The sequence below is a fragment of the Mchenga conophoros genome, linkage group LG8, assembly GCF_057382185.1.
Source record: "Mchenga conophoros isolate Kocher_MC1m ecotype Shallow Benthic linkage group LG8, M_conophoros_male_GT1.1, whole genome shotgun sequence".
In the NCBI taxonomy this organism is placed as follows: Eukaryota; Metazoa; Chordata; class Actinopteri; order Cichliformes; family Cichlidae; genus Mchenga; species Mchenga conophoros.
In genome coordinates this window covers 10,435,448-10,448,658 of record NC_140533.1, presented here as the reverse complement: position 1 = coordinate 10,448,658, position 13,211 = coordinate 10,435,448, and the positions used below count along the sequence as shown (strand labels likewise).

The window sequence follows — 13,211 nt, the reverse complement described above, 5'->3', positions numbered from 1 at the left end:
CCTTGTCTAACTCTGGCCAAACATGCAATTAGGCTGATTTCCCATTTGTTCTTTTTCTTATTGTCGACTATTTCTACAAGCAGCCGTGGTTTAATATGTTTTTCCTTTATAGACTTGCATCAACATATAGGGTGACTATAAGGCTGAACGACTCTCACAGGTGGTTTTTGCTTGTTTTATTAAAGCTAGCTTTTAAATCTAATTTCCACTTAGAGCTTATGTGAAATATTCATAATTACTTTCTTAAGTTTCCCGCAGTAAAAGGTTATTTAATTCACAGTTATTGCTTTTTGAAGCAAAACTAGCAGACAAGGAGGCTGTGAAGCTACTGCTGAGGGAATTTGCCAGGTTCCTTGGTGAGGAAGGCGGTGTGCGTGTGCGTTGTGTGTGTGTTTGACGATGACGGCACTGCTCCCGCCCACCATCATCCCCCACCAACATGTGCTGAAACAGCCAGAGCGGACTGACTCAGTGGGCCCTTGTGGAGGTGGGTGGCATAGTTCTCATCGTGATCTGACCACAGATTCTTTGCCGATAGCCCGGAAGCCACAACCCCGTTTCCCCATTAAGACTTTACTGCATCCAAAAGAACAAGAAAAAAAAACAAATGACATGACAGCTCCTCATCCGCAGTGTGCTGACAGATGAGGAGGCGATGGGTACAGTGCAGTCAGAACTTATTCTGCCAGGGATTGTTTTGACAGCACTGTTTCCTTACGTAATAAGATTTAGCATGGAGCTCATCTTGTTTGTTGATGGGCTTTGTTGGCTCTCATACACAGATTGACAGCATCACATTAGTCACCATCTCTCCCCCCGTTGTGCCCGTCTGTTCTGTGCACCTCGTTAGCTGGAAGGATTGGTTTCAGGGGTTTTTTTCAGTCTCTGATTGATGTTTGATTTTCTGCCATCTTTGTCGACCTCTCAGATAGTCCTGCCGAGGAATGTGGACTGAAAACAGGCGACCGTATCCTCTTTCTCAACGGACTGGACATGAGGTTTGTCTTTAATGGAAATTATTGTTAGCAGCAGTAGTAGTTTGTAGTATTTTGCCTTTCCCTGCTGCCCGAGTTCTTGACCTTACACAGTATATTTAGACATCAGCACTTGTCTTTCTCCAGCAGAAGCCATCTGCTGCCATTTATTCTGCCTCAGTTTGAAAAACAGCTCTCACTGAGCCAGATAATCCATCACAAACACATAACCCTTCTGATTTTTTTCTGACGTAGATTCTCCTCGATATTTTCACAAGCACATGACGCTCATAGTTTCTGTGCTGAATTTTATGAGATTTTCATCATAGAAACAGTTTGTGGACTGTGTCTTCAGCTGTGCACTGCAAGACCATAGGTTTTAGTAACTGTTCATCACTACCCAAACAAATCTCACATTAAATAGACAGTTTTTTTGGCACACAATTTAAAGTCTAGTTATCAGACTCTTTACTTTGATGCAAATCAACATATGTATATCAAAGAAAACACAGAAAGCCCTAGACATGCTTGAGTGCTGTCTGTAAGAGAACAGTGTTTATTGCTTTCAGCTGTTTACAGGATTTCTTCCTCTGATTTACCTGGAGTTTCATAAAACGATCTAAAGCAGCAGGATCCATATGAGTATCCCCACTCTGAGGGAGTTGCCTGCATTTTTACATATTGCACAGCAGCACTAACTTTATTGATCAGTCAACACAAGATAAGACGAGTCAAGACCTTACAGGAAATCTTTCATTTCTACAACTCACAGCACGAATGATGGTGTTACTGTTAAATTTGTTACACAGTGACCGTTTTCAGGCTAAATTCTGGCATTAAGTTCAATGTCAGGACGTACAGCAGTGTTTTCATAGAGTCATTATTTAGTTCAGGGATGTGTACCATAACTATATCTGTTACTATCTATCGCCTGTTATCTTTATATATGAGCAGAATTTTTAGTGTTTTGAAAAACCCACAAAGATAGCATTTTTTTTACACCAGCACGTTTTATCAGCCCTCAGCAAAAGCCTTGAGTCAGTCCTCATTCTTTATATTTTGCTGCCAATGAGCCAGACTTTCTTTGTGGTCTTGGGGACTTTTTTCATGTTGAACCACTTAACACGGACCTATGAGTCATTCAAGCATTAAAAAAAAACATCTAACTGAAGGGATGAATCAGTGTTGTGTCTACACTAAGCAAAGAATCCATTTTAAATTGTATCTTTAGATATTTTGTTACTAGCAGCCTGTTACAAAAACACATAATGTCCAATCAGAAGGGTTCTCAGTGGAAAGATAAGATAAGATAAGATAATAAGAAAAGTGGCTGTCAAGAAGCCATTCTCAAGGAAGGGAAACAGGGAGAAAATGCAGAAGTATACCAAATTAGACAAGAACTGGTCTGAAAAGCAGTGGTAACAGGTCTGAGTGATGAAATTTGACAGGTCTGGATCAGATTTTGGCCAGTATGTAGAGAACGTCAGAAGCAAGATGCTGGAGTGAATGTCTGTAGCCATCTGTAAAACACAGTGGAGACTGTCATGTTTACAGCTGCAGTAGGGGATCTAATAATGAGCACCGAAAAGTAAAGTCGGATTTTATTAAAAACGTGGTTATACCAAATATTGACTTTAAAGCTAATTAAAACTGTGCAAACAAAATGATGTACCTATTCGCATTTTCTAAGCAAAATATGATAATATGACTGGTGGTTCAAGACTTTTGCACAGTACTCAGCTCTTTTTTATTGGATATTTGACAATCAGATCTCCACATTTTCAAGTAATTACATCTCCAGGAAAAATGGGTTCTTACAGCCCATCCTGAGGGGTATGTGAATGAAGCGCTCCTTCACATACCTTGACACGTGTGCAGGTGCCCTATGCGCGCATGGGCTGATGAACGTGATCACAGCCTTTATGTAAACTGAACTTTCCTCGTGGGAGTCACTGTAGTTCTTCTGTAGACTTGACAACTTCTTGACCTTCTCCTTCTCGTGAGTGAGTGTGGGAGTGCACATAAGAAATCTGAATTTGAACTGTACATGTGCGAGCTCAGCAGATACACTATACCAAGCAATACATCAGACAGTATTTCCATGTGAGGAAACAGCACTACTTATCCTGTCACCCTGATAACCATGTGAAAGAAGAGTCACAGCGCATCTCCCAGGCTGCTTGATGTACTCATTTGATTGGCAATGTATAATTTCGCTGCTCTCCCTGATAACATGCTGCTGCAGCCGTAGGAGGTGATCAGGAAAACAGTGGGAGGTGCTCGCCAGCAAGAAGGAGGAAAAGAAAGTACAAGAGATTTGGACGTTACAGTCTAGTGTTTACAAAGCGTCTGCAACAATGTGGAAAATGATATATTTGTTATAATGATGGAAACAATTATTTTTGCAGTCCTCATACCTTTAAGGTAAAAAAAAAAACAACGTGTATTTGTTAAAACTTTGCAGTACGTGATTACCAGGGCTTATATTTGGATTCATAGTGTCTGTGTACATCACATAAAGAACAAGATGCTCTCACATATTGTACCAAAATATAGAAGTAAGTGTGGGAAGCTTCTCGTGGCTTGCAAGGTGTCTTAGAGCAGCAGCAGTGTTTCTGGGCAGACTGAAACAAAATATTTTTTATTATATAATCCTGTTAAATGTAGTTTTTATGTATGTCTGCTTACATAATTTTTCAATTTCAATACTTATCTTAGTATTACATAATAACACAGTGATTCTGCTGGTTTGTGCACATTGCTTCAGTCCTTCTATTATACAGCTAACAGCCATCGTCTCTCCTTTTTGTTCCCCTTGCTTTAGGAACTGCTCCCATGAGAAGGTGGTGTCTATGCTGCAGGGCAGCGGGGCAGTGCCCACTCTCGTGGTGGAGGAGGGTCCATCTGACTTTTCTTCAGACCAAACAGATGCAGATGAATCCTCTAGTCTGGCCCCCACCACATTGCCACGCTCTAGGTTAGCACACCAAAAATCTGACACTAGACCTAGCCTGTAGCAGTGTATTAGTTTTGAATGAAGGAGAAGGATTAGTTCAGTAAGTAGGAATGGAAAAATTAATGTTTGGTTTCCTCCATACATGCTGTCCAGGTCTCCTGGTCTCAGTTCTCTGCAGTGGGTTGCAGAGATTCTTCCACCGAGCATCAAAGTCCACGGGCGGACTTTCAGCCAGCAGCTGGAGCACCTGCTGACCATCCAGGAGAGATACAGTGTCTGCAAAGCTTTAGAGACATTCTTCCAGCACAGGTCAGTGAGCGAAGGGACAGGGAGCAGAGGGTTACAGGGTTACAGAGGAATCTGTTAGCAAAAGAAGACATGGATTATTGAGCAAATGAAGGGTTAGCAGCGGAAGCAGGAAGTTACAGCTTAAGTTAGGTTCTGATATTATTTCCTATATAGGATGAAGGGATCGAGAAAGACGGGATGATGAATTAGCTCAGCACATGATGCAAACATGTGAGGCAGCAGGATTAAAATACCACTGTTATTCAACTCTATATGCATACAGCGTACACCCAACAACATAAATCATACCATAAGTGACATCTTTGTTATCCTCCCACCCTTTTCATTGCTCTCTCCCAGCGTCTCTTTTTCAGCTTTACATGGTACAAAGAATATAAAATAAACCCTTGCACTGAATGATAGTCAGCCATGAGCAGGAATTATATAAAGAAGACAGTGAGTGGATATGGAGCACGTGTGTTTGCAGGAACGTGGACACCCTGATCGTGGACGTGTTTCCAGTGTTGGACACTCCAGCCAAGCAGCTGATCTGGAAGTTCATCTACCAGCTGCTGACCTACGATGAACAGGAGCGCTGCCAGGGCAAGCTGTCTCGTTTCCTTGGCTACAAGAGCAACGGTGAGGCATGAAACGAATGAGAAGTTGAATTGGATTTTTATCATGATGTACTATCGATGTTTATCGTGCTTTTTATATAAATAGCAAAGTAGAGCCAATCTGACCCTGTGTGTGTGTGTGTGTGTGTGTGTGTGTGTGTGTGTGTGTGTGTGTGTGTGTGTGTGTTTTGCAGCATTATTAGAGCCTGACAACGGTCCAGAGCACCACCGGCGCAGCAGCTCCATGCGGGTGACGGGGTCGTCGTACCGCAACAACGCCCGAGAGAGGAGCTCCGATGACTGCATCATCGGGACTCACCTAGGAATGGGTACGCTTATGCACGGCAACGTCCCAGCGGGATAAACATGTTCAATGAGAGCCTGTTGTCCTTTAGCACAAAATCATTATAATTCCAGAAATTGTTCAGCTGGGTTTGATACAAAGGTTTTAAAAAGCCTTCGAGCTCCTTCCTGCAACACATCTGCTACAATATAACCACTTTAAGCAATTTATCTTGTCGTCGGGCAACCTTTCTTTGATGTAAAAGCTTTAATAAGCCACTGTAGGCTACAGCGCAAAGACAGCTGGAAGACAAAGTTAGCAATTAAAGGTAGAGCCGGTGAACATTTAGCTGATGAAGATGAAGATTTTTTTCCCTCGGGAGGCAAAAAAAGAGAGACTTGAGTGGGAACGTTGCTTCGTCACTGCTGGATGAACTGAAATGGTGTCGTAACAAGGTTGTTTGCCCCAGGTGACCAACACAGAATGTTAATGCCGCTTTAATGAAATCTGTAAAGCAAGAGGGATTTAAATGGGGTTGTTATTGCTAATAAGCTGTGTGCTTATTTAAATCTGTGTTCCCATCGTTATAACACAACTCATACAAGAGAAATCGACGATGAGACAGTAAATGGGGATTCCTGATGAAGTTACTGTACTATTCACCCGCCGCTACCTAAATTCCCATTGATCCAGGTCTTATCAGAGATAAGTAATGAGGCTTTATTTGCAGTGGCCAAGTCCCAGGTGGGAATGTGTGTAAGTGTTTGAGCTCACATAGGACTGCTACTAACAAAAAGAAAAAAAGTCATCACCAGGTCATACATTACATCCATTTCTCAGCATCCGTTTGCTTTTAAAAACTTCCCCAACCTCTCAGTTTGAAACAGTGTTTATTTCCTGGCTGTTTCAGGCTTCAGGTACTTTACTTTTCCCCAGTTTTCCATTACCATTGCTAACCCCCGTTGCGGGACCTGAGCTTTTTTTGCTCCTTCTGCGCTGTTCTGCTCTGCTTCATCCGCTCTCCTCCCAGGCTGGAGGTGGATGGTGGATGAACACGTGTCACTGTTCATGCTTTATTGTGCTTTAGGAATTCATATCGATGAATCCGGGAGCCCGGAGGAGAGGCAGTCAGGAGATGGAACCTCCTTCCCCGAGTCCCCTGACCTCAATCATGTAGGTATACCCGCAGCTTTCCCGCGCCTAGCTCCTCAGCGACTGGCATTTACGGAACGCTAGCTATGATCTCTGTGCTCTCTGGTCTCACTTGATTTGAAGGTTTGCTGATCATTACTATTACTTTGATAATTGGTCAGATGTGAGTCTGCAGCTTAACCGAAAAAAAAAAAAATTAAAACACTAATAAGCAGCAGACCTTCAAAGAAAATGTGCCCAGCAATAATGTGCTAATGAGATGATCATGCCTTCATCTGTAGATGACAGGTGTGTATACGGAGCTGGAGAACGTGTACGCAGGAAAGAGTGTGCCTCCACTGCAGTGCGGCTCCTCACCAGAGCCCGAGAGCCCTCTCTCTCCCCTCACACTCCCCACCCTCACAGGTATTCTGGGTTCCTAAAAACTCACCGCATCCACACGCTTTCAGATACATGCTTTCATCTTGCTGTTTTAAGCCACCAGGGTCCCATATTTGCATAATGAACAGATAAAATGACATGCAAAGTGATAGAAGCCGATCAGTTTTGGGCCTTGGTGGCACGTGACTGATGCCATGTTTACATCATGATGAGATTTGGGGGGTTGTGGTGGACGATGTGTCCTTATAGGTGGCAAACAAGCAGAATTGCTGCTAAGTGATGCTATTTTTTTGCCAGTCTGATGTGAACATGGCATGGCAACCACTCAAACACACAAGCTTTCAGTTTATTTTTTTATTTATTTTGCAATGGTTACCTCTCAGAAGAAATAATCCTCCTGGTGACTACATGGTCTAGAATGTCAGATATTTACTAAGAGGAAAGATCCTCACGTCAAGGTGGCCTAAATATAAATCGAGGCCATCGTTGTTAATGTGCGTCTCTACAGGTAATCGTAAATCTGGCCTGTCCCTGTCTTGGAAGGAGCCTCTTCCCACTCCCGTGTATGAAATCCACCATCAAAGCAGCATAGACTCCAACCCTTATGTCAGTCTGGAGAGCCCCCCGGCCTCCCCTCATCACTCAGACAGCGGCCACAACGTGCTGACCCACCGCAAAAAACTGTTCACCTTCTCCCGGCCGCCACGCAGCCGAGACACAGACAAGTTCCTGGACTCCCTGAGCGAGCAGCTGGGCCACCGGGTCACTCTGGTGGATGACTTCGTGCCCGGGGAGAACGACTACGAGGAGGTGAGGAAGAAAAACAGGCGTTATTGTTTCTTAAGACGTGATTTTCAGTTATTCCACCGCTGAGCTGCCAGCTGTGAGAGGCAGAACTATGCTACAAGTGTTTTACCTTTATTTGGAGCAGGAGCAGAAAAAGTGGAACGCTCTCATTGTTGAGCCCTGACCCCTAGCCCACAGTGGATTTTAAACCAGACTTGTCTAACAATTTATGGACCTAACCTTAAGAGTGAGTGACTTACTATTCAGCCTACAGCAGCCTATGCAGAAGGAGCTAGCTTCTGTAATGTTTACATTCTACAAGTATAAAATCTCCATTGATTAAACCTTCAGACTCTTGTAGGTGCTGGTTCAGTGAGAGGAATAACTGGAAGCCGTGCCTGCAATTAACGTGCGTCATGCATCACAGGATTATTATTATTGTCTATATTTCACATTTAAAGCTGCTACATTCATTACTTTTAAATTACAAGTGAGTTTAAATTTCAATGCAGAGTGCGAGTAATGCTGTAATAAAAGCTAATGCTGGTCATACTTTCACTTTCACTGCCACAATATTGATTGGGCCAGACGGGAAAATGTCATCCTGTCTGACTCAGTTGCACAGAATGTGCGCCGCTGCGGCGTGCAAGCTGTTAGACCACCGTGATCTCGATTTATATATTTAGCATGATAAGGAGAAAATCTGTTGTTTGTGCATTTGCTCCTTAATAAACAGTAAGCAAGTTGAACATTTAGAGAAGTATTAACGTTGTAGTGTTGCATGTTTACATTAGAGCACCTCTAATGTACGCTACAATGAACACTTGTGTCACACGAACAGATATATCAAGGTGGTTGTCATGGTTTCAGAAGAAGAGTTGTGCCTGTAAGTAAAACGATACTCAGTTATATCATAGTTTTATCTACATGTTTCTGTTTAGTAATCTGTATTTAGAATAAGTACTGGGCTTTTTATAGCATTGTCACGGTTCTTTTCCATTCACATTATGTTATATTATAATATATTGTATTGTTATTTTCATAGTTTTTATATAGAGGTTTGGAGATATTTAAGTGCATGGGTTTTAAATTCTGTAGATCAGCACTTTGATTTGATGTTATTTTGTAGATATTTTCTATTCTAAAAGTCAAAAAGAGAGAAAAAAAAAAGCAGAATTTCTGAACTTGCTATGAAGTGTGATAAATATATTTTGGGATTACACCTGTAAATTAAAATCTCCTTTTTAAACAAGCAAACTTGAATTTGGCTAGTCACCCCTTCAAGATTGCATCTTCGTGCACCTCTGCATTGATTTTAGTGAACTAGTTAACTTTAACTTTATTTCTGGGGAAAAGATAGAGTTGTAGGGAGCCAGATCTGCATGGAGCTGAAGTAGAAGTTTGTGTGAACAGTCTGACCTTCCTGAGCAAGCTTGGACTTTATGTACTGAAAACTGCTTTTTGGTTCGCTGGTGGTAGCCGGACACCCACCTCTCACCAGCACAGATGGTTCAGGACATTAAAGCTGGGTCAGTCTGACACAGATGTCGGCTTTTAGCCAACGTTTGTGGTCTAGATAGAAATCACAGATGAATGGGACGTAAAAAGCAGCACTATTAGAAGTAGTCCAGAGGTGCACAAAGACAAAACCTTTCTTTAAAATAAATTGTCAGAGTTCCAAAACATTCTGATCGCACCCCGTGTCGCTTTTTCTGTTCAAATATAAACAGGCAGTGGAGTAAGTTTCAGTACAACATTTCAAGCAAACGTCAAAGCCGTAATGAACCTAATAATAACCTAATCAGCTTGAATAGACTGGATTTTAAAACGTAGAAGCTGTTTATTAGCCGTTTACTAGACTATGTGGAGGTGAAGGTGGTTCTCGGGGCTGATGGTGCACTCCTCCTCCCTCCAGATGAGCTTCCAGGAGGACCAGGAAATCGGCTTCATGCCCCGGCAGCTCAGCAGCGGCAGTGAGGATCACAGCAGCAGCGACGAGGCCTCCTCTCCCTGCTACTCCTCTGGATCCGAACCGATCCCACCACCTCCCACCCAAAGCCCCCCGCCTCCTCCGCCCTTGCAGGCTCTCATACCCCCTCCCATTCCGTTTACCGACCCTCTCCCACCAGTGCGCTTCTCACCCGAGCACGTGCCCCGCAGCCGGATGCCCTTCCAACCGCACCACCCCATCATCCCTCCTCCTCCACCCCCTCCGAGGACCATCCTGTCCAGCCGCTCTCCCCTACACAAAAAGCACCCGAGCAGAGACGAAAATGAGAAGACTCTCCAGCGCTTCCAACCCACCACCCGCCTCGGCCACACAACCCTGACCTCCACCAAAACCTTGCGCTCCCGCCCCACCTACCTCCCACGACAGTTCAGCCAGCCTCAGCCTATCCGCCAGCCCTCCCCGCAGCCCTCCCCGCAGCTGCTGAGGCCGAGCCAGCTCGTCCTGCAGAGGCACCACCAGCTCCACCACCAACACAGCTACCAGGGCCCACTGCCGCCGTCCCTCCAGGAGCACAGCCCATCCCAATGTCAAAGCCAGGGCCACGCGGGCTCCTCGCTGCTCTCGCAGCCTCCAACCTCTCACTCCACCCTCCCCAGTCACATGAAGACCTTGGAAACCACAAGGCAGGAACACCACACCTCCAAACAGGTAACATCTGCACTTTGTGGTTTGTTTGTTTTTTGTCTTGTTACTTGAAGTACAAATAAGACATCAGCACACAGAAATAGAAAATGAAAACACAAAGAGGTTCACTCCATCAGTGCTGCAACCAAGAGCGCTTAGCAACAGAGGTGCAAACTAGCACTTAAACACTCTGGTGCTAATCAAGATTCTGCATCATTTGCCCCATTTTAACCTTTTAACATCGCTCATGTTTGCCAGCAGCCAGTTTCGGATTTGATGTACCGTCTGATCTATAATCAACTTTTTAAAATCTATTTCATCCCCAAATGTGCCTTTTATGACAGAAGATCTATTAGGCCAAAAACCACTTAAGAGGCTTGATTTGAAAGTTAACGCCTTCAGTATGTTAAGTGTAGCCCAACCTTGACTCTGTGTGGTTTGACCTGTGGGACGTCAGAGGATAAGGAGAAATAAAAGGACTACATGACCAGTCTGAGACTGTATTCTTCCACCAAAACCCCAAATTCCCCCAACACTGTTCGTGAATTTAACATGATTCCAGATTTTAATTGGACTTCATTACTCGAGAACAGCATCCCGATAGGTCACATGATCTCATTGCAACACAGTTCAGCTGATATTCTCCTATAGACCTGAGTGGGAAATCTATTTATTTTGTTTTAATCTTCTTTATCCTGTCCACAGTGTGCTGTAAGCCACTTTGCAACCCATCTCAACCCCAGTACTTCCTGCCATGCTCTTTCTAGCTTAACCTCGTGCTCTGTCCCCGGTTTTGCTGTTGCTTTCCACGACAGACCCATACCCTAAATAACTAATAATAGCAGTAATAATTTCTTTGTCTACAACTGCTAAAGAGTATACAAGAAACTTGTGAGGTCCATGCGCACAGTGGGAATATGATTCAGTAGTGAGAACTGCTGTCTTTGTGCTGAACTAGAACACTATGGCTTAAGTGTTAAGTAACTGTTTTTCCATCTTCAAGGCTCCACCACCACCTCCTCCACCATTACCTCCTCCTTGTGACCCACCTCCGCTGCCCAAGCCGGGCCAGCAAGCCTCAGACGTTAACCACATGAGTGTAAAGAGGCTCCGCTGGGAGCAGGTGGAGAACTCTGAGGGAACAATATGGGGTCAGGTGAGTGGTGATCTCCAGTTATCTTGCATTACCCTGTGGTTAGAGGCTGTACGGATACGTATATGTATGGCTCTGTCGGTAAAAAAAGAAAACAACATGTGAATCTACCCACTCGGACTGTGAGTTTTCTCACTACTCCTACATATCTCCATCCATATTTGGAAAAACCTCCTTATGTGTCTCCGATGAGTCATCAAGGCAACAATGTTGTTTTTGTAAACAGAGGCTGTGCCAGACTTGATCTGCTTTTAGATGTTAAAACGTTGAGCCTTTTTGATCCCAGCATATATTCCTATCAGACATGAATAAAATCTGAACACCAAACATAAAAGAAATAAGTTAAAAAAGCTGAGTTTGACTGTGCCTTCGGAGAGTACAGTGTGTCCTTGTCTGTGTTTAGCTCGGGGAGGATTCAGAGTATGACAAGCTCACCGACATGGTGAAGCACTTAGACCTGGACCTGCACTTTGGGACTCAACGCAGATCCAGTGAGTGATTTTGTAACTTTGTCACGTCTTCATCAATTCATTCACATCAAGTCATCTTAACCTCTTTGTGTCTAAAACGATACATTTGCATTGCATCTGAATATATGTGTGTCTTTATTGACGTCGCCTGTTGTGTTTGTACCTTCACAGTTATGTTCTCCATTGGAGCTGCTTCATTCACCTGCACCTCAAATCCATTCTCCATACGGCACCATATCCCCCTCTTGTTTTCTGTCATGATTATCAGTAATAACACAGATCTGCCTATGTAAAAAACAAACCACACAACTTGCTGTTACCGATTAAAAATCATTTTATTGGCCTCTAATGGCAGAGTGTGTTATTAACCCACCAACCCGCCACGTTCAGCCTCTTAGACTTAGTTTGCGTATTGACCCCTGGTGCCAGGAGAACGCATCCTTACACTGTTTGTTAAAATTATCAGTCTCTCCTCCAGAGCCAGCCTTCCAGCCAGAGAACTTAAAAAAGAAAGACGTGGTGGAGATTCTGTCTCATAAGAAAGCCTACAATGCCTGTGAGTGCCACACAAACACGACACAAGGGTCGAGGATCAAGGATGTGAGACTGCAGCAAAAATACCTTTTATAGTTACAAAAACGTTGCACAAGTAGAAGACAAAGAACATCACTTAACGAAGGCCAAACATTTTCTGCGTAACTGATGTGGAAGAGGAATTATAGACACTATTTAGACAAGGTATCAAATCCACATTGTGCCCACAAGATAATATATAGCTGATAAACTTGATGAAAATTAACTGATAAAGTGATTAACCTGATAAAAACATGTTAGCCTGAAGTAGTAACGCTGCATCGAAGGGCAGGGTTCAGGTGAGAGCGCACTCAGACATATATATTAGCATAACAAGGATAATGGAACAGAATCAAGAGTTGACTCTGCAGCTGTTAAACTTCTGCTACTACTTATTCAGCTTCCCATGTGTGCTCTGTGCTTTTGCAGCATTTTTTTTTACCTGCTTGCATTTTAAGTTGCATTTGACCTCTCAGGGCCACCGTAATGGATACAGTTACACTGTTCAAGTAAATTAAAGGAACACTGGATGATCCAAGTGAGTTAAAGTTCAGGAATATCAGTTATAAACCATCATGAGTCCATTTCACCTCCCTTGGTTGGAATGAAGGTGAAAACAAGTGCACTGCAGAAGTAGCAGCGAGATAACTCCCTTAAAGAAAATGGATTTGGCCACAGATCATTGCTCTCTCCTTATACCTTCTGACAGATTTTTCTCTAGATTTGCTTTGTGCTAACTGGTACCTGATAGGTTTGTAGCTTGAACCTATTCGCTGGAACGTTGAGGACAATATAATTACACAGCAAGCAAGTCACGAAGTAGGCAAACCTAACAGTACCAACAGGTCGTTCATGTTTCATTCACAAGGAAAAAGAGTGAGTCTCTACAAGAAGAAAAAGACATGTATATTTATGTTCTTCTTAGATCGTGGATCAGATTTGG

At 43.3% G+C, this 13,211-nt stretch overlaps 1 protein-coding gene across 6 annotated transcripts in view; it reads left to right on the top strand.

The window, feature by feature from the left end:
- The window catches only part of grid2ipb (glutamate receptor, ionotropic, delta 2 (Grid2) interacting protein, b), a 38,877-nt gene that overhangs the window by 19,898 nt on the left and 5,768 nt on the right, over positions 1–13,211 (top strand). For 3 of the 6 annotated variants that reach the window (XM_085283963.1, XM_085283965.1, XM_085283967.1), the window contains 13 exons: positions 929–998; positions 3,799–3,951; positions 4,084–4,239; positions 4,706–4,857; positions 5,030–5,164; positions 6,206–6,291; positions 6,552–6,675; positions 7,160–7,461; positions 8,279–8,323; positions 9,353–10,096; positions 11,076–11,228; positions 11,629–11,716; positions 12,162–12,251. In XM_085283963.1, the coding sequence (XP_085140089.1) occupies positions 929–998; positions 3,799–3,951; positions 4,084–4,239; positions 4,706–4,857; positions 5,030–5,164; positions 6,206–6,291; positions 6,552–6,675; positions 7,160–7,461; positions 8,279–8,323; positions 9,353–10,096; positions 11,076–11,228; positions 11,629–11,716; positions 12,162–12,251 (2,298 nt within the window). The remainder of the gene's footprint in view (positions 1–928; positions 999–3,798; positions 3,952–4,083; positions 4,240–4,705; positions 4,858–5,029; positions 5,165–6,205; positions 6,292–6,551; positions 6,676–7,159; positions 7,462–8,278; positions 8,324–9,352; positions 10,097–11,075; positions 11,229–11,628; positions 11,717–12,161; positions 12,252–13,211) is intronic. The other 3 variants (XM_085283962.1, XM_085283966.1, XM_085283964.1) reach the window with 3 other exon arrangements.